We start from the raw sequence: 19,067 nt of genomic DNA on the forward strand, positions 1-19,067 counted from the left end.
GCCTTTTGGGACATTTTAGAAGTCTTAAATCAAAGCCTAGCTGAGGGTGCTTTACTGCTTTCCTGTCACAGAGCAGTGATTACCTTGCTACCAAAAAAGGGAATTTGAAAGACATCAGAAACCGGAGACCTGTGTCTCTTCTGTGTACAGATTATAAAATTCTATTAAAGGCCTTAGCGATACGGCTGAGAGAGGTGATGGAACAGATCATACATCGGGACCAGACATATTGTGTACCTGGCAGGTCAACTGTAGACAATGTCTACTTAATTTGCAATGTTTTGGGTCTCTCTGGATCATTCAGTTTGAATACTGGTTTTATTTATATAATAGTGTGCTAAAGTTAAATGTTGGTTTATGTGCTTCATTTAAAGTGCAACGGGGTATTGGAGAAGTTTGTGCTCTTTCTTGAATACTTTATGCAATCTCTTTAGAACCTATGTTACAAAAAATATAGAATCATATGAGGGGGTTAACCATACCTGGTTTCAAAAATAACTTGAAATAACTAAATTGTTTTATCTGCATATGCTGATGATGTGGCTGTGTTTGTAAATAATCAAAATTATATAACTATATTGGAGAGAACTGCTGACATGAGGCTGTGTCCACTACCACAATAAATTGGAGAAAGAGTGAGGCTTTAGCTGTTGGTAATTGGTGTAACAACTTACCTTTGTTACCTCAGAACCTGACCTGGAAAAGGGATGGCTTTAGATATTTAGGAATGTATCTTGGAAACAACATTTTCTTCAGAAAAATTGGGAAAATGTGGTAGAAAAAGTAGAGGGTAGATTATTTAAGTGGAGACGGCTGTTGCCTCAGATTTCTTACAGAGGCAGAGTCCTGATAATAAACAAAGCTTATAGCTTCTACCTTGTGGCATAGGTTGGCATATGTAGAGCCTCCTTCTGGCATGTTAGGGCAACTGCAGGCAAGTATAGTTCATTTCTGGGATTGTTTACATTCGATTCCTCAGAGTGTATTATTTTTGCTCGAAGAAGAGGGGGGGCAAGGCTTGGTTCACTTAGCCAGTAGGACAGTGACGCTACGATTACAGTTTATGCAGAGATACTTGACACGACCAAAAGATGTAGTTTGGATAGGAATGACTACTTTTATCTTTAGAGGAATTAATAATCTTAGTTCTTAGTTCAAATCTTAGAGTTGATAATCTTAGTCAGATAATAATCGTGGTCTTGATGCATCTTTGTTTCTAAAAGCCCAGTGACCTCAAGACTAAATGCACTACGTCTTTTTCATCATGGAATTTTTAAATCATGGACACTTTTCAAATATTTAAGGACAGCTCATACTAACTCTTTGTACTGGTTGCTGGAGGAGCCTCTTGTTCGCAGTGCAAGAATGGACATAAGTGACAGTGTGGCCCCTGGGCTAACTGCAGTGCTGTGTGGAACAAGAACAGTGTACCTTGGACACAGCAAAACCAGAGTTAAATGATGCTCAGGCTATATGTTCTTTATTGGGCCTGAGGTCACACCGCTGGAGACAGAGGTTGACTATTAAAGAACTGAGGATGCTTGGAGATTACAGCAGTGGAGTTACAACACCAAATCAATAGGATGCATTTCTAGAAATTAAACTGAGGCCTGTGCTGGGCGAGATGTGTAGTCCATTGATTACCATCAGGGACTCTGAAAGCCTAACACTGTACAGATTGAACAGAAAGTGATGGTGCAGAAACTGTAAAGATAAATAATAAGAAATGTTTGGGTAACAAAGTGGATACTGTGTGGCAGCCTGGTCGCCAGAAAAAAACATTGACATTGTACATTTCTACAAAGCACGTTGAATATGTACGTTTCGACACGTGTAATGCGTAGCATGTTAACATTTCAACAACACACATCATATCAACATTTCTAAGAAATGTATCATATCAACATTGCCAAAATATGTATCATCTCAACATTTCTAAAGTGACGTAGTTTACATGCGATCTATATGAGATGACTTTCTTATTAGGAGGAGGAGGGGTCGGTGGATGGTTAGGAGGTTTCTTGGCAGAAAGTTGAAAGTTGGAAATCAGAGATCACTTGAAAACCAATGCCCACTTCCCACTTCAACCAACAAAAGCGGGTGTTTTTAGCGAGACGTCAGGACATTTGCAGCCGTTTTTATTTTATTTTTTATTTTATTTGAACCCAAACCATGATCTTTCCCTAACCCTAACCAAGTGGTCTTTGTGCCTAAACCTAACCAGACCTTAACCACAGTGTTGTCACATCATAAAACATTATTCAATGGATAATGGCCAACATTGAAACGTAGATATTCAATGTATCCGAGGTTTGCAGGAACGTTCTATGCCAACGTTTTGTTCTTGTGATTGGATTGTGTGTGGAGGACACTGTGCACAAACAGGGCAACTGAACCTGTGTGGAGAGTTCTATACAAGCCTCCTTTAAAGAAAGGGAACAGCAGATCTTGGTGTTATAACAGTGAATGCTTTTATTTTGATTCAGTAGTGATAAACAAATGTCCTTTCTGTGGGTTAACTGAAACAGTTTTTCATGTTTTTTTAGTGTGTAACAGATTTTTAGGTTTATTTTAGCTATTAAAAAATTCTGTTTTAAAATTCTGTTTCTAATTTCATTTTTGGAGCAGGATATAGTACAAATAATAAAACAAAATGGCAACTACTTATTTTTCTGGTGGGAGAAGCCAAACTCTCAGTCTCTCTGTTAACAGAAAAAACAAAGTGGAACATAAGCAAGGCCAGGATGCAATATCAGTGTGGTGCTGTAATGTGAAGGCTAGAGTCTGGCTAGAATTCAGATTTTATAAAGCTATGGACAATTTTGAGACTTACTCAAGACTGGTGCTATGGAAATGTAATTTACAGTGCAATAGATATATTTAAAGGTGCAGTGTGTAGAATTTAGTGGCATCTAACAGAAGGGGCTTGGTAGAAATGGAATATAATACTTATAAGTATGTTTTATTGAGTGTATAATCACCTGAAAATAACAATCTTTGAAAGTGTTTTCGTTAGCTTAGAATGAGCCCTTTTTTCTACATAGGGAGCAGGTCCCCTTCCTCAGAGCCTGCCATGTTACTACAGTAGCCCAGAATGGAGAAAACAAACAATGGCTCTCTCACTTGGAAGGGAGGATGAGGGGAGGGCTTTTCAGATGGCTGCAATCTGCAACCTCACCACTAGATGCCACTAAATTACCTACATTGAGGTCCTTTAATATCTGAAATTATTTTTTATAATTGTTCCTTATGAATTGTTTTTCTTGTGTATTGCTTTTTTTTGTAATTACTATAAATTAGATTGAAAAATCAAATCAATCTCTCCCTCTCCCTCTCTCTCTCTCTCTCTCTCTCTCTCTCTCTCTCTCTCTCTCTCTCGCTCTCTCTGTGTGTGTAATTTATTTAACTGTTAAACTGAACTTAGGAACCACAATTTACTTCTTTACTTCCTCTCTGGATTCTCTCACAGATATGTATAGGACAGAACACAATCATCACCCCTACCACACTATCCTATATGCGTTCACAAAAGGGATAGATCATCATGTATGTGGCACCTGCACCTCTCTGCAAGGAGTTCATGGGGAGTTCATTGACTCCGAAATGTCAGAGAAAATAACCACAGTCTGATAAAAATAAATTCATCAGGGCTATAGATCTATTGCAGTGCACAGAGGTGTGTATTTCAGCTCTGCAGCAGGGGGGTTGAGTATAGGGCCTAATGCCAAAAAATGGTGGTTGAAGTAAGTAAGCAAAGAATCATTAACTTTCTCTCCATTCATCTGAGGTTTTGACCAGATATGGCAGAGCACCGTTTCCTGTCTATCTGTGTAATATATTTTTAACTTTTCTCTTAACTTTGGGGTTGTTGAAGAACAAGTCTTCTCTCACTTCTCTCTCTCAGTTGATGTATAACAGTAATCGATATTTCCTATGGCTTAGCGTCCACTGTATATACTATGTGGAACACAAAATTACTGACAAGGGTCAAAACACATTCAATTAACATGTTATTTTAAATTTTTGTAATAAAAAATGTAGGGACATCACTGCTTCATTTTGCCTTGAATACTTTGTGCAAGTAGGATTTTGATATGTAAAGTGATTAAAGTGAAAGGATTATAGGTTTTTTTTAGCACATACAGAATGACCACTGAATCTTGTATCAACCATTAAAAAATGAGGAGTATCAGTGATAGTACTGCATTAAAGGGTTGGTATTAAGTAAATCATGGATGGATTTTTAAATCTGCTTCATTTAAAAGTGCACTTTATGAGGCTCTATAGCAATTCCAATGAATTGCTTGATAAATTAAGTGTTCAAACTCTATTTATGGCAGCTGTTCTTGCTAGCTCAAATATGGTATAGATCTTATTTGTGGATTGGGAATTTTCTCCATCTCTATGTGCTTAATCTTGCTTCTAAATTTTTATTGCCTTATCTATTTCATTTAACCTGACACACCAGATGGTTGCCGAGATCTTGTGAATCCAGCTGCCTTGCAAGAATCTCACTGATTTTTTTTCACATTTTATTGTATTTTATTGTTTGTTTGTGACATTTGACTTGTAAAGTATCTTGACTGTTTGTTTTTTTCATGAACTCTATGTGATATACCTTGACCTGCATTTCATGTATGTAAGGTATTATATAAATGAAGTTTATTATATTTAATATTTATTATATATTTTTTAGGTACATAAGTAACATAACTATACTTTTTATGGACAACAAGTTGTTTAAAAATCAGTTGGACACTGATACTTAAGATTGTGATCCACCTGTGAGTCTTCTGAGTCAATATATTTCTGCATTCTTTGCACTTTCACTACAAAAGCTTTACCACGTATTAAAAGAAGTAAATGATTATTTTTACTATGTGAAAACATATCTATTTTATATTGTTGAATAAAACATGCAATGTGGCAAACACACACACCCAGACACACTCATACACTCCCAGATGGTCAGGGTTTACAGCACATGTCGGTTTGTTTTATGGCTGGGCCCTGTTTAATTATTTACTCCAGTCTTTCTCAGGCCACAGTGGTGTCAATTACCAACACTCTGAGCTGCCTCCTCTCTTCAACTCCACGTCCAGTCTGATACGTTCAACTCCACTCTCACTGCTCAGAAAGGCTGTGGTACATTTGCTAGATGATTTAAGAGCTGCAGACCCTCTCAAGGTTTCATTGACGTTGCACTATTGTGGATATAAACATGTCGGGGGTGAACAGTGATCAGCTGCATCGCGCGACCTTGGGGATTTACTCAGTGAGTAACAGATACTTTGTGTTGGCCAACAGCTCAGATTAGACAACAGATTTACCTGTGAGACAAACAGTAAGTTGTTGTGTGAGTAAGAGCATTTATAACAGTGGTCTGTCTCAGGTTGTGATTTGTTTTCATGTGACTCTTCAGGAAACTGGAACACTGTTCATGGAAAACATGGCATGAAGATCAGATTAACTTTTTTTAATGTAATGTCTCTCAAGCAGACATGATGTGAATTGACAAAGTCAGTTTCAAATTCAAGGAGTATTTTCTCCATTTGGAACACCAGAGATCAAGAGTTTTAGGTTTTCTGTACACATGTTGAGAGGGAGAGTTTGTGCTCATAAATACAGATTGAATTAAAGATGGATCTTATTGATTCTCCTTTAGGTTGGTCTCAAAGTTTCTCTAAATTTCAAAATTCAACAGAGTCTGTGGTATAATATGTTTGTCTGTGTGTATGTGTTTGTTTTTCTCAAACAGGGCTTGATGGATGACTTCAACCCAAGCCTACAGAAACTGGTTTCACTGGGAAACAGCTACGTCCAAGCTTTCCAGGGTAAGACAGAGAGAGAAAGGAAGAAAGAAAAACAATATGTTAATCAGAATTTCTCACTTTAAGATTATCTAAATGTTTTGTACCGTATGGGCGTTCCTGTCTATGAAAACCACACACCTTCCTTTATGCGTCCTTTAAGTGTCATAAATTAAACAAACTAATGGTAGTACACAGTATACAAGAGCTGTTAGGTATCGATTTCACTAGAACTCATTCCAAAGTCCTTCAAAATTATCTGGCCGTGGTTATGAGCCTGTAACCAAGGCCTTTGAGGGTTGTTTTGACAACATTGTCAACAGACAAACAAGGAGACACAGCTATATTTAATTTTCCTATATAGAGGAAGTGGTTTAAGATATTGAATGTAGTTTTAATTGGCCACACTGGTTTGGATTGATTTTTATATCTATACTTCTATATTGGACTATGTTGGCTGTATGTCCCATAAGGTAGAAAATAGATTGTTATCATTAAACTCTTAATTTGAATGTGAATGTACAGTAATTGCATCTATATTTTATGTCTTCATTATCCACATTGTAATCATCTCTAATACCCGCATTGTATTAAATGTGAAAGGACTCTAAGATGCCGAAATGCAAATGGAATTCAGCTACAGATGCAGTTTTACATGGTGATACGACTTATATCACATTATACATGTTTGTTTAATGTATGCACTAGCACTAATGCTACATCATCAGCAATTACTTCATAGTAGAGCCACTGCACCAAATGCCCTGCAGACATAAAATACAGATCATGATGTCTCTCGTTGCCACCTGTACAGAGGCTATAAGTTCCCCCCTCTTTGTGTTCAGGGTAGAGCCATAACTTCTTGACATGTTGATCAGCTTTAGCCAAGAATGAAACTAAAGTCTGTTTAGATCCAACTGACACAGCTCTTATACTTAAAAGATTTTTAAAAAGGTATTGGATGATACTGAAGCATCAGTGTGTAAGCGGCATGTTGTAGCTGCTGGAGGTGGAGCTAGTTTGAACTACTTTATATACAGTTAGCTAGTTTAGTCAAGTGGTTCCCAACCTAGGGGTTGGGCCCCTCGAAAGGGTCAACAGATAGAATAGATAGACAGATAGATAGAATCATGTAAACAGGAATATAAATACCAGGTTTCTCATGCTACTTTTAAACATCATATCCAGAATATGGTGAAAACCAGGATAAGACTGAAAAATAAAGTTTAATTTTAAAATAATCATTTGTAGTAGAAGCAGTTGCAAGTGGTCAAAATGCAAAGGTAGCAGTGATTTTATGCCATAGACTTGTTTTAATCTTAAGCATATTTCCAAATGACAGCACAGAGATAATTGTGTGTATGGAAATGGATAGCCTATAACCATTTGAATTATTGAATAATTTCCTCTTTTGTAATTAATAGATCTGTTTAGCTGCTTTTGTAACTCCATGCGAAATGGGAAATGATGTGCCAAATAAATTTGCATTTCAAATGACTACATTGTGTGTGTGTGTGTGTGTGTGTGTGTGTGTGTGTGTGTGTGTGTGTGTGTGTGTGTGTGCGTGTGTGTGTGTGTTTCAGCTCTTGCAGTAACAAGCGAGGCCTACTTCAGTGCACTTTCAAAGATTGGCGAGCAGGCTTTCCAAACCATGTCCTCACGCTCCATAGGTATGTGCATCTATGCATTCATGCACAACTGACTCATGCAATCTCATGATTATTGAGTGGTAATAAAAGGGGGAATTTCTATACCTACAAGCCAGGATGTGAGTGTTTTGTCTTTGATGTGTTTATGGCCATTTATTAAACTAATTAAACAGTGTTCTTCCGTGTCATGAGGACCAAAGTTTACCCTCTGGCAGCACTTTCACAACACAGCTTTCACAATTACTAACACTCTGTGCATGTGTAAAATGTATGTGTGTGTGTGTGTGTGTGTGTGTGCATGTGTGATTAGCATGCGCTTTGATGTGTGAGTGTGTAAGACAAACTGCAAAGTTATTGAATGCAGGTATTTCACAGTATCTATAACAATCATTGCTTATGAAGACTAATAGACTTTTTTACCTGCAGCTCATAATACATTTAATACATTTATAGAGCTTTTATATATGTTTGAGTTTGTTTTTCGTGAGATCTATCTGAGAGACAGAGTGGGTATCAGATGCCAGCAGGGGGCATGAATAATAAACGATGACAGGCAGCGGGCCGTGCTCTGCTCACTTAACCCAGCCGATCTAAAATGGACTCATGTTGCTTTTAGCAGTTGGAGTTGATGATACTGTCCAAACTAGATCATTAGTCTACTCTCACTGTAGAGTGATGCAGTTCATATTTACTGAATATAATGTTATGTCATGGTAGAAAGTAATATTAAAACTGCTTTTTAAAAGAATTTGAGCTTTTATCAGGTGTTTAGGTCCCATCTCCAAAAATATTCCGTATCCGTGTCCATGCCACAAAAAATGTTTAGATTTTATTCATAATATTCTGACCTCATAGAAGTCAGAGTTGCTTTTTATGTGGCATAAACAGCAGCCACTGTGGCCACAAGAGACAAGCATGAGAAAATGCTTAAATGTAGTGTAACAGTGGCACAAAGTCAGCAAAACTGACTCAGTAATGTCAGTTACATAGCAATATGTATCTAAAGTGAGTGTATTGAAGAGAACGATGGTGTATTTTATTCCTTATTAACGTAACTTTACATTTGTGAGACAAAGAAAGTGTTATTTCTACTTTCAAAAGTTACATAGTCTCGCTTTAATCTTTTTCACCTGGGAATCACAGTGGCTAAATGTAAGTGTGTGTGTGTGTCAGCTGGTGTGTGTGAGAGAGTGTGTACTGTATATGGCAGTGTGTTTAAGAGATAAAGCCACAGATTTTGCATTAGTGTGTAGAACAAGGGTTAATGAATAGATAAGAGGTGGACAAAGGAGAAAGATTACACAGTTGCATGATTTTATTTTATTGTTTTCTAATAATATACTGTATATAATGTAGCATGTAATGCTTCTCTTGAAGGAGATATTCTGATTCAGATATGTGAGAGCCAAAGCAGACTCACCATGGAGATGAAGGGAGTAGTAAGTTACATCAACACTACACTAATCAGTCCATCACAACTTCTGAGTATGATAAAACCCTTATGTGCTTCATTTTCTCGCATGTTTAATATGATTTTGTGTGTGTCGTTCCAGTTCCGCTGGTTCAGCATGGAGGTTCTTCAGGAGATGGAAAATAACATTAGACTGGACATAGACTACATATCAGTGAGTGAGGGACAAACAAGGGCATAAGAAGGTCAAAAGGGGCTCTCACAGAATGACAAGCTGTTATCTCATAATTATATTCAGAAATTAAAAGTAAAATGAATAACTGCAGGGTATTCTGGGAATAGTAATTGACATAGGAGTAGTTTGTAGAGTGAGTTATCTGATAAATGAATCTAGCAATAAAGCAGTGGCAATTAATTCCACCACGATATTAGCATGAACATTTATCCTGATGAGATTGCCACTGTTAATGGAAAATGTCTTTAATTTCACTGGATTGGTATTGAACTGAGACTATACTGCAGTTTCTGGATGACTGAGATTATATAACAAAGACGTGCCCTGAATTCTCTGCTACACAGGGCAGTAGAAAGCACTATGAGATGGAAGTCCACAATCAGGCAGCAGCTCTGGATAGACAGCTAAGCAGAGGAATTAACCAGGTCTGTGTATTTCTCACTTTTTCTGTATAAGTCTATATATATATATATATATATTTACTGTATATATACATGTACTGTCAATTATGTGTATCCTCAGGATTGTAGTGAGTATGTGCGGTTCCTCAGGGAGAGCCATGGTGAGGCTATGAAAGAGGAGGAGAGGCGATATCGCTTCCTGGCTGAGAAACACTGTGGCCTGGTACAGTCCATCACCCACCTCATGAATAAGGTGTGCATCCTACTTTAAACAGCATTAGTGAATGTAATATTTCATGGTTTGTTTTGGCTTATTGACTACAGGTGCCAAGTGTGCCAGGTTTCTCATGCGACTCATTACAATGAATGTCAGGGAGACAATGACAGGAAGGCACTCAAAAGATAATTCACAATAATGTGTAATGATTATGTGAGATGTTATTGGCCCCTGCAGGGATGAGGCCCCTTTTATAATGAGGGTCAATCGCAGAGCAGTGGCTTTGGAGGTGATAGAAATTCAGTGACTTCAGCAGGACTGATGCCTTATTAACAGGTCGCCTGTTTGAACTTTGGACTCCCTGCTCACCATTTTATCACACCACCATACTGACCCAATTAAACATTTACTGTCTGGCAACTTAAGATCAGTAAACTTCTAAGAAATATATTTATTACTGCGTCTTGACCCACATCTTCATACTGTGGTACACACTTATAGAGAATTAGAAGTCTGTTTTTTTAATTTTCCATAATGAGTCACAGTCACAAAGCCCTTTGAGACTGTGCCAATGGTTGAGGACTATAATAAACCTGACACACATGTGTCTGATGTGTGTTTAACCCTCTGCAGCTGAAGAACTATTCAGATATTTTACTTAAGTGAAAATACCAGTACTTCTATGAAAAATACTCCATTACAAGTAAAAGTCCTTCATTCAAAATCCTAAGTAAAAGTAGTAGTATTATTAGCAAAAGTACTTAGTACAAAAGTTGTACTCTTATACTAAAAAGGAGGTGCAGAGAGTTCTGCTACATTATTTTATTTATTTTTCATGTTTCTCAATTATTTTTTCACTTATATTTTGGTAAAATATTAGAAATTTTGGCCTCAGACACTTGATTAAATGAAACCATCTAAAGGGGAAATATTTTTTGGGTGTGAGCAGTTAAATTTGCATGCCTTCGGGGTTCTCACATGGTTCATGCAAGGGTCGCAAATATGGTGTTAACTTCAATTAGTGACATGGCAAAATTAGCGAGAGGGAAGTGATCTCATGTTGCTCATGTTGCAATGGGCCCCTAAAATGTAACAAGGTGCTCCAAGATGCAGCTTTTTTGTAAGTGGTCACAAGCCAAAAAATGTATTTATTTTTTATATAAACTTGAAAAGTAACTAACAATAGATGTCAGATAAGTGTGTACTGGAGTAAAAAATATTTCCTTCTGAAATGTCATAGAGTAGAAGTATATAGTAGCAGAAAATGGAAATACTGATTGTTTAAGTATAGTACTTGAATAAACATACTTAGTTACTTTCCTGCACTTTCTGTGTGTGTACCTATATTTATTTCTGTTTCTATATTTGTGTGTGTGTGTGTGTGTGTGTGTGTGTGTGTCTGTGTGTGCCTGCGTGTGCGGCAGACAGGGGGTTCTCTCCAGCAGAGAGCGGATGCCTGGACACAGGATGTGGACGCCACCAGAAGACCTGAGGCCAGACGGCCCACCACACTTGACAACACTGTGAGTTCATAGAAATCAGTCACTCACAAAGCAACTCCACTGAGTTTATAAAGTGAGTTATTGGAGCAGGGTCTGAGACGGATTGAGAGAAGCTCTATAAGATCTGTCTGATATTATAACTTTTAAAATTTTGTTCTAAAGTTACTGAATGAACTGAATTTATAAGACAAATATTAGATAAGAAGTCATATTTTGATGGAAGTGGGTGTTATCAGCACCAAGACATGGACGATATTCAGACTTAATCTTCTTTTAATTACTACATTACACACAGTCACACAGCATGTTGGAGGGAAACAAGTGAATTTTTGCAAAATATTTTTGTTACCAGGGTGCCCTCTGGTGGTTTGAGCCTGATTGAATTTGAAGCCATCAGTATGACTCACACCTCTGGCATGAGGCATAATTTTGTTACGGCAAAGCTTTCTGAGGAGGATTTCACCTGATGCTTAAATAGAAAGACACAGATTGTCTCGCATGAATAAAAGACTATGTAATAGTGATAAGATTATAAGTATTTTTCTGCACAGACACTTAAATAATTGAAGCTGTCATGCAAACTAAATCTGTAATGTCTTTGAGCATGAATTCAGACAACTTAACATCTCAAAATAATAGGATTATGGATAATTCACAAACTCAAAGCATATTGTTCTTTGAATGAAGGCTGCAATTACTATTCAATTGAACAACAGAGACGCTCCTGAGATAAACCCTGTCAGTTTCAGTCTGTTCCTCATTGAAAGGTGACATGCCAATGAACCCTGCAGATCCTGCATCCTACTGTAATAACAATCAGAGGATTAACATGGATCCTGTGTTTGTTTTGGTTTGAGGTGGGATTTATTCCTGCCCAGAGAGAAGCCTGTGAGCCAGTTCAGGCAGATATTTTAGTTGCTACAATCACACACAACATGCTCTTCGTATTGCATCATGCATTATATCCAACACACCCTCCACATTAAGACGGTTTATTTAAGATAACATGCACTCTCTCAGTCTACTTTAAACATTTTCTATCAATTCCCTCCTTATATACTGTGTGATTTCAGTGATGCCACATTACATGATGAAGTCCTCAAATGCAGAAAGGTTGCAGTTGTCATTTGGAGCTGCTTATGTGTGAAATTCCAAACTGACAAAACTGGCTGACTGACCTTTTTTTAAATTCTGATATGAGTTAGCTGTTTTCCATTATGACTGTGGTGTTTCCTGGTGTTTATAAGATATATTAACATTACAACTGCAGTGATTAAGTTGTCTGGAACAGTGCATGTAATATAATGTTGTGTATTCTTGGTTGTACAGATGGGGATGAGGGAGGAGATCGGGAAGAGCAGAGAAGAGCAGCCCCTAGGTTTCATACCATCAAGACGTGAGTGCTTCATTTGAACAGAGCTTCAACCTCTTAGTTGTTGAAGTCCTCAAAAAACATTTTTTCATTTTACTTTGTTGCAACATTTTTCATTTTTTGTTTTGAATCACAGTGTTTCTGTAATATTCATTTTCGTCTGTAAGTCATTTGCAGCTCATAATGCCTCTTCCTGTATATCAGAGCTCATTTTGCCTTCACTCTACCAGCCGCTTTATCATTCTTTAAGCCGTTTATCTCTGTTTCTCCCTCTTTCGTCCATCTCTCTCACTCTCCCTCTGCATCGTTTTGCAAATTATGCACTTTCATACCTCCTCATTTGTACTTTCCTCTGCCCAAAGTCATTCTAATTATTAAGTTTGCTAATCTAGAGTAAAAATAGATACAGTGAGGGTGTATCAAAAACAGATATAAAGAATAAATAGAATATTGAATTGTACTTCTCCTTAAATTCCATGTTTCCCCTCTAAAAGATTCTTTGCCATTTAAGTAGGTTCACCAAAGCTGCTGCCTGTGTTGTAAACTGCCCTCTCTGCACCTATGTGTTTCATTTTTCATCTCTACAGCCCCATCTCCCTATGGAGGCATGTCTCGCTCTGGAGATTCAGCTGGAGGTGGTGGTGGTGTTGGTGGAGGAAGATCCATGAGGGCCCTGGTGGCCCACCAGCCTAGTGGCTCCAAACCCACCCTGCTGCCCTTCGCCAGGGGAGAGATGATCACTGTGCCAGTCCAACAGCCCAAGAACGGCTGGCTGTTTGGACGTTCTGACAGCAGTTCACGGTGAGAGATGTGTCCCTGTGAGTGTGTGTATCTGTCACTCTCTATCTGTATCCACTGTACATGTCAGATACATTCAATAGTTCAACATATTAAGTTACTTTACAAACATTATTACATTCAGTTTCGTAGACACATGCCCCTTATTCTTGGGAAAAATCAGCTTTTACATTTATAGAAGCAACCATGTTTCGGGGAAAACAGAATATTTTTTAAAAATGAGCATTGTTACAGGCTAGAAGATGAAAAGATGAAACTGAAACATTAATGATAAGGATAAAAACTACTAACAGAACCTTTCTGTACACTTTGTGTACTACAAAGTGTTCTTTTATATATTTGTACTTTTACATTAACATTGAATCTACTATGTCACCTTTAATTTCTGTCCCTTTCATTTTCAGTCAGGGATGGTTCCCAGCTTCCTACGTGGAAGCAGTGGAGGATTTTCCAAAGTCAACTAGCTCCAGGTAAACGTCTATTAAAATGGACCCAATTATGACTGTTGAATAACATTTTGTCATGCTAAGGGCAGAAATGTATAGTCATATCATGCTAACTTTTACTATGCATAACATCATGACAAAAGACAAGAGTTACAATAGAATGCAAGTTAAGTCCTCCATATCTGTTGTTAAATATTCATGATTATATACAGTAGCAAGAAGGTAGCAGTTGTCAACATCCCAAAGACACTGCCAGTCTTGCATTTCTGAACTACAAACAGAACTACAGATGCTGCCAAAGCCACTCTTCCATCTAATTTTATAACAAGACATAGCAGCTCAGTGAGGCTGCACTTTGGCACAGCAAAGTTTTGAGTGAAATGCTAACATCAGCATGCTAAAATGCTGACAGTGTGAACATGCTTATGTGTAGCAGGTAATGTTTACCATGTTCACCTCCTTAGATTAGCATGTTGCCATGATAACATTTGCCTATTAGCACTGAGCACAAAGTACAGCTGAGGCTGATGGGAATGCCATTAGTTTTGCAGGTATTTGGTCACAAACCAAACTGTACAACTTATAATTTTGATCTGATGATGGCGCTAGATGAAAACTCAGAGCATCGCCACAGTACAATTTACCCTGAGGAAGGATTAAAAAAAAGTCGCTAAAAAAAAACAAATGATCACTAAATTCAAAGACACCATCATTGCCATCTATCTAAAAATGATCTTTTCCTATTTTCTGTGTGACTTCATTTATAGTTTTTGAAGTATTTTGAGCCTGTTGGCTCAGTCATTAGCATCACTGCCTCACAGCAAGTCAGTCTGAATTTGACCATGGTCCTGGAGTTTGTATGTTTTCTCTCTATGTTTGTGTGTCTCCATCAGTCCAAAGAAATGCAGGTCAATCACAATGAAACCCTAATTGCTAAATGCCTATAGATGTGAGTGTGCCTCCAGCTACACTATGTATTAGTGAGTTCTGTGATAGATTGACAATCCATCCACTGCATGACGTTTGCCTTTCAAACCTGATACATAATACATTTTGCAGTTCCCCTAGGCTGTTCCTACTGTTTTATGGGTTTTAAAAGAGGGTCATCATGAAACTCAGGCCTGGAATAATAACATGAACTATTTAAGATATTTGGGTGACCCATTGCTGTGAGGTGGACCAGTAAGAGCCTCTAAACTAAAGTATTGTTCAGTCACTGGAGACACATGCCATGGCTAAATGCCTAAAATGTGAATGTAAATGTAGATCAAATGCACTGAATATATGTATTTGATGTGAAATCTAATGTAGTTCAAACAGCAGAGCATGCTTCATCTCATATTTTTTTATGTTCAAATCTAATATTCTTTAAGTCTGAAGTACAATGGGCATCTCGTGAGGAAAGGAGCTCAAGTGTCAAGTGAGAAAAAACAGATTTCATGCTTCTTCAACAAAGAAAACAAGGTGAACTTTTGTGTATTTTCAGTACTTCCACTCTCCGAAGCAGCAGCAGCATGAGCAACCTGTTCAACCAAGCAGGAAACAGCAGCCAGAACGGAGCCCCGCCCCCTCCGCCTCCACCTCCGCCATATATGTCTTCAAATAAACACTCTGAGATGCAACCAGTCACTCCCACCCTTGACAGAAGGGCAGAGTCGCATTCAGAAAACAAGGTATGGCAATCTGACACTGACTGATTATTGATCATGCTTAGCTGAAATCAATCAATTCTCTCTCATTAAAAGAATGAAAAGCTCTTCTACAATCTATGTTCAAGACATTTTGGGTTTGTAAAGTCTTTATAAGTTATAATTAATGGCTTTATTAATGGTTAATAAATCATTTACTAATGCTTTATTCATCAGTTAAAAACCCAATAATAGGAATAAAATTCTGAGGTAGCCAGGTTGTGAAAAATCCCATCGGTGTGCTGGTGTTTATGCTTTCTTTTTGATAATAATACAGTTGATATTACATTAATAAATTCTCATGGGTTTCTCACTTTCTAATAAGATATCAAGTCTGCATCACTTATTATAGATGTTAATAAGTGATTAATAGTGGGCTTTAATCAATCAAATTTGCAGTTGTACATGTTCATAAGTTGTTAATAAACAAATGTTTGTTTAGATTGTCCACAGCTGTTTTCCAGAAAATGATTTATTAGCCATGAATACAGCCAGTAGTTACAACTTATAACTCATTTATAAAGAGTGCCTTATTAGAACAGTGAGTTTTATTTTGGAATTTTTGGTTATATTGTCTTGATAAATCTGTATTTAAACTAATTATTATCAAGTTTTGGTAAAAGTAGTTTGCATTAACCAAAGCAGAGACAGCTGTTGAACACAGAGCAAATAGGGGAACTGAGTGAACGTGTATAACCGTAGACTGAGCACTTTTGTATTTTCTTCAATAAGAACAGAGAGATGATATGGGACAGCTCCAGTGAGATACAATATACTATGTATATCTTTGATGGTATTTTGCGTGTCTGTCCAGCAGGGGCACTGTGGCACGGTGCTGTTCTCAATGACACCTCACCCCTCTTTCTGGTGGATGCAGGGAGGAAGCTCTAGCTGCTGATGGTGGAGGTTGTGTGTGTTGGTGTGCGTGTGTGTGTGTGTTTGTGTTTTTCTGTTCTTTCTGATCCTTTGAATGCTGATTTTTAAGTTAAAGACCTATTTGAAGTTCGTTCCTCTTGACGAAATAGGTCTGATGTTGTATGCAACCCTTACCGTGCTGCTGTGTGATAATGATTCCTTGGAAATGCTTTTCAGTCACATAATGGTTTGAAAAGCATTTCTGTTTCCATTTCATGCAGAGATATTTTAGCAGGAAGGAGTTTGATGAACGGCCCTCCTCAACTGTGGTATTTCGGTTTTATAAAATGATTGATATTGAAGCAAATTATCACATAATAAAAGGGCAATAAGTAAGATATTTCATAATGGAAAATGGTGCTTTTAGTGACACTGCAAAGCGTTTCAGCTTTGAATCTTGATCTCAAGCCAACAGTGCAAATGACAAAGCAGATTGTGATACTGATACATTTTACTAGATGTCTCTGCATGGTTTCTGCTGTAGTTTGTCAACTGGACACACTATGAAGTGTGTGTGGGGCTGACTGGCACAGCACATCAGTGAGCAGCTTGTGGGAGGACTGACTGAAAGCACAAGGGTGAAGGGTCAAGGACTGGAGCCTGCTGAGACTCCATTAGCGCATATGTCTAGGTTTTGTGGTTTGGATTGGCCCTCGCCTTGCTCACCTTTTACCTTTCTCATATGTTTCCGCAGAGATCACAACCTCATGGATCACAACCAGAACTCTTCCCGAGGTAAGAATAATGTACCTTGAACGCATGCAGCTCTGCTTTGAAAGCGCAGTCGGTTTGTAAAATGTTCAAATGGAGGCCAATCATGTACTCCTCTGGAGAAACTAATGATATTTTTGAAGTATATCATGAACCCATTAAATCAGAGAACAACAGATGAGGGCAGTGATCTAAATGGCACCGAATCGCTTTCCTTCCATTAGAGTTTGAAGTGCAGTTTAGTACTGAAACCATTTTCAGTTATGGCCATTTGGGAACGATGGCTAGCGTTCTCACTTCAAGTGAACAGTTTGTTAGATGATGCTTGTTGGAATGCAGTGCCCATTTCTCTTCCTATAACCTCTACTGTTAGGCTCAAAGACATTATTTTGGGCCAGAGCATTTTCTTATATAAATTTTCTCCACTTTGTCTCTGTCTTCTTCTGACATTAATTTCCCTCTCTCCTTTCCTCATTCTTTTTTTTGCAGGGGTACCAACCCATTTGCTACAGTTAAGCTGAAGCCCACGTTGACCAATGACAGATCTGGCCCGCGTTTACATCGCTGATTCATTTCTGACCTTGGAAACAGCAGTGCAGTATGTGTGGCCAAAAAGCTAAGCTAAGCAAGTCCACATTGAGTGGAGATTGTTTTGACATTCTTCCGTTTGCTATAATGTCCTCCTACACCAAGTAGGAAAAGGGGACATAAAGTTGAATAAATATTCTAGGATTCTTGGGTGTGCAAGCACTGTAGATATACATTTTGTAGATCTCAGTAAACCAACCAACCACCATCTATTCATGTTTTTTGTTGTCCATAATGTCCATGTTGATTTTTACATGATTGATTCTGGTTTTGTGATCAGTAAAATGCTAATAATGAATCACTGTGATACCAATGTGTGCAACATAAAACAATATGTGCATTGATCTTACCTTGTCTTATATGATCATTCCCTCTCTGAGATATATGATATATTGACATTGAAATCTTCTCTGACAAGAAATGACACTTGAATGACTTTATTTGGCAACAAATGATTACTGTCTATGAAATGTATATAATGTACAGCTGATGTTAGGAATTGGTGGCAAAATGTTGTCAGGTAAGATGTTAAAGCTCAGGGAAGGAGCCATGTACTGTATGTAGCTGCTTCAAACATCTTTTTTTACGTCTTTATTGCCATTGTATTGTGTCTCTGCCATTTTTCTCTACGTGGTCTACTAAATTAAGTCCATAACCGAATGTTAATTACATTACAAATGTACTTTGGAAAAATGGCTTGTAGAAATATGATGATGTAACCTCTGGCAGAGAGTGTAATATCTCGTAAAAATAGGATAAAATGTCAGCGGCAGAACTGCAATGAATAATGCAATGCATTCATGGTTAATGTAATATCATCTTAATAGCATCATATTATTCCTTTGTGTATCACTCAATAAGCAAGTGACATATTGAACTGATGGCATAATGATAATATTGCTCTATAATGTGAAATAGTAACTAACAAGAACAATAATGAGTTACTATTACATAATAAACAGTCATACTGTGTTTATTAAAGGGACCTTGTGCAACATTTTGTCACTTTTATTCTCTGTGTTTGAGTATCACTTTGTCACGTTAAGAGGATGCCATTTCCACACGTGTCCTCTCTCTCTCTCTCTCTCTCTCTCTCTCTCTCTCTCTCTCTCTGTCTCTCCAGTTATGATTTGTTTTTCTTATGAATTGACATTGACCTTTACAGTCTGAACTGAACTTCTGCGCTTGTTGTTTAAGTGGTAGCTTCCAAGTTTGAGATCTGTGTTTATTTGCTTAGGCGGTATAATGGCCTACTAAAGAAAATCAGCAATCCCGCGTTGCCTGTTCTCCGCTGGGTCTTCCGCTGGGGATACTTAACCCAAAT

The 19,067-nt window shown here is 37.7% G+C and overlaps 1 protein-coding gene across 1 annotated transcript; it reads left to right on the forward strand.

Moving 5' to 3' along the window:
- The first annotated feature begins 5,031 nt into the window (after positions 1-5,031).
- On the forward strand, positions 5,032-18,740 carry baiap2l2a (BAR/IMD domain containing adaptor protein 2 like 2a). The gene is made up of 14 exons (XM_067570452.1): positions 5,032-5,275; positions 5,759-5,834; positions 7,394-7,480; positions 8,837-8,898; positions 9,013-9,084; positions 9,450-9,530; positions 9,628-9,759; positions 11,148-11,246; positions 12,555-12,621; positions 13,185-13,398; positions 13,800-13,865; positions 15,328-15,514; positions 17,139-17,179; positions 17,645-18,740. The coding sequence occupies exons 1-14, from the start codon at positions 5,222-5,224 to the stop codon at positions 17,721-17,723; spliced, it is 1,317 nt and encodes a 438-aa protein (XP_067426553.1). The 5' UTR covers positions 5,032-5,221; the 3' UTR covers positions 17,724-18,740.
- The last annotated feature ends 327 nt before the right edge of the window (positions 18,741-19,067 follow it).

This window comes from Thunnus thynnus, chromosome 17 (genome assembly GCF_963924715.1).
Source record: "Thunnus thynnus chromosome 17, fThuThy2.1, whole genome shotgun sequence".
Taxonomy (NCBI): domain Eukaryota; kingdom Metazoa; phylum Chordata; class Actinopteri; order Scombriformes; family Scombridae; genus Thunnus; species Thunnus thynnus.

Bases quoted from the DNA above. Each gene is read 5' to 3' on its own strand.
- baiap2l2a (XM_067570452.1), top strand. From the start codon at position 5,222: ATGTCGGGGGTGAACAGTGATCAGCTGCATCGCGCGACCTTGGGGATT. The intron at 7,481-8,836 runs GTATGTGCATCT...CTTCTCTTGAAG, and splicing joins CATGTCCTCACGCTCCATAG to GAGATATTCTGATTCAGATA. The intron at 12,622-13,184 runs GTGAGTGCTTCA...TCATCTCTACAG, and splicing joins AGGTTTCATACCATCAAGAC to CCCCATCTCCCTATGGAGGC.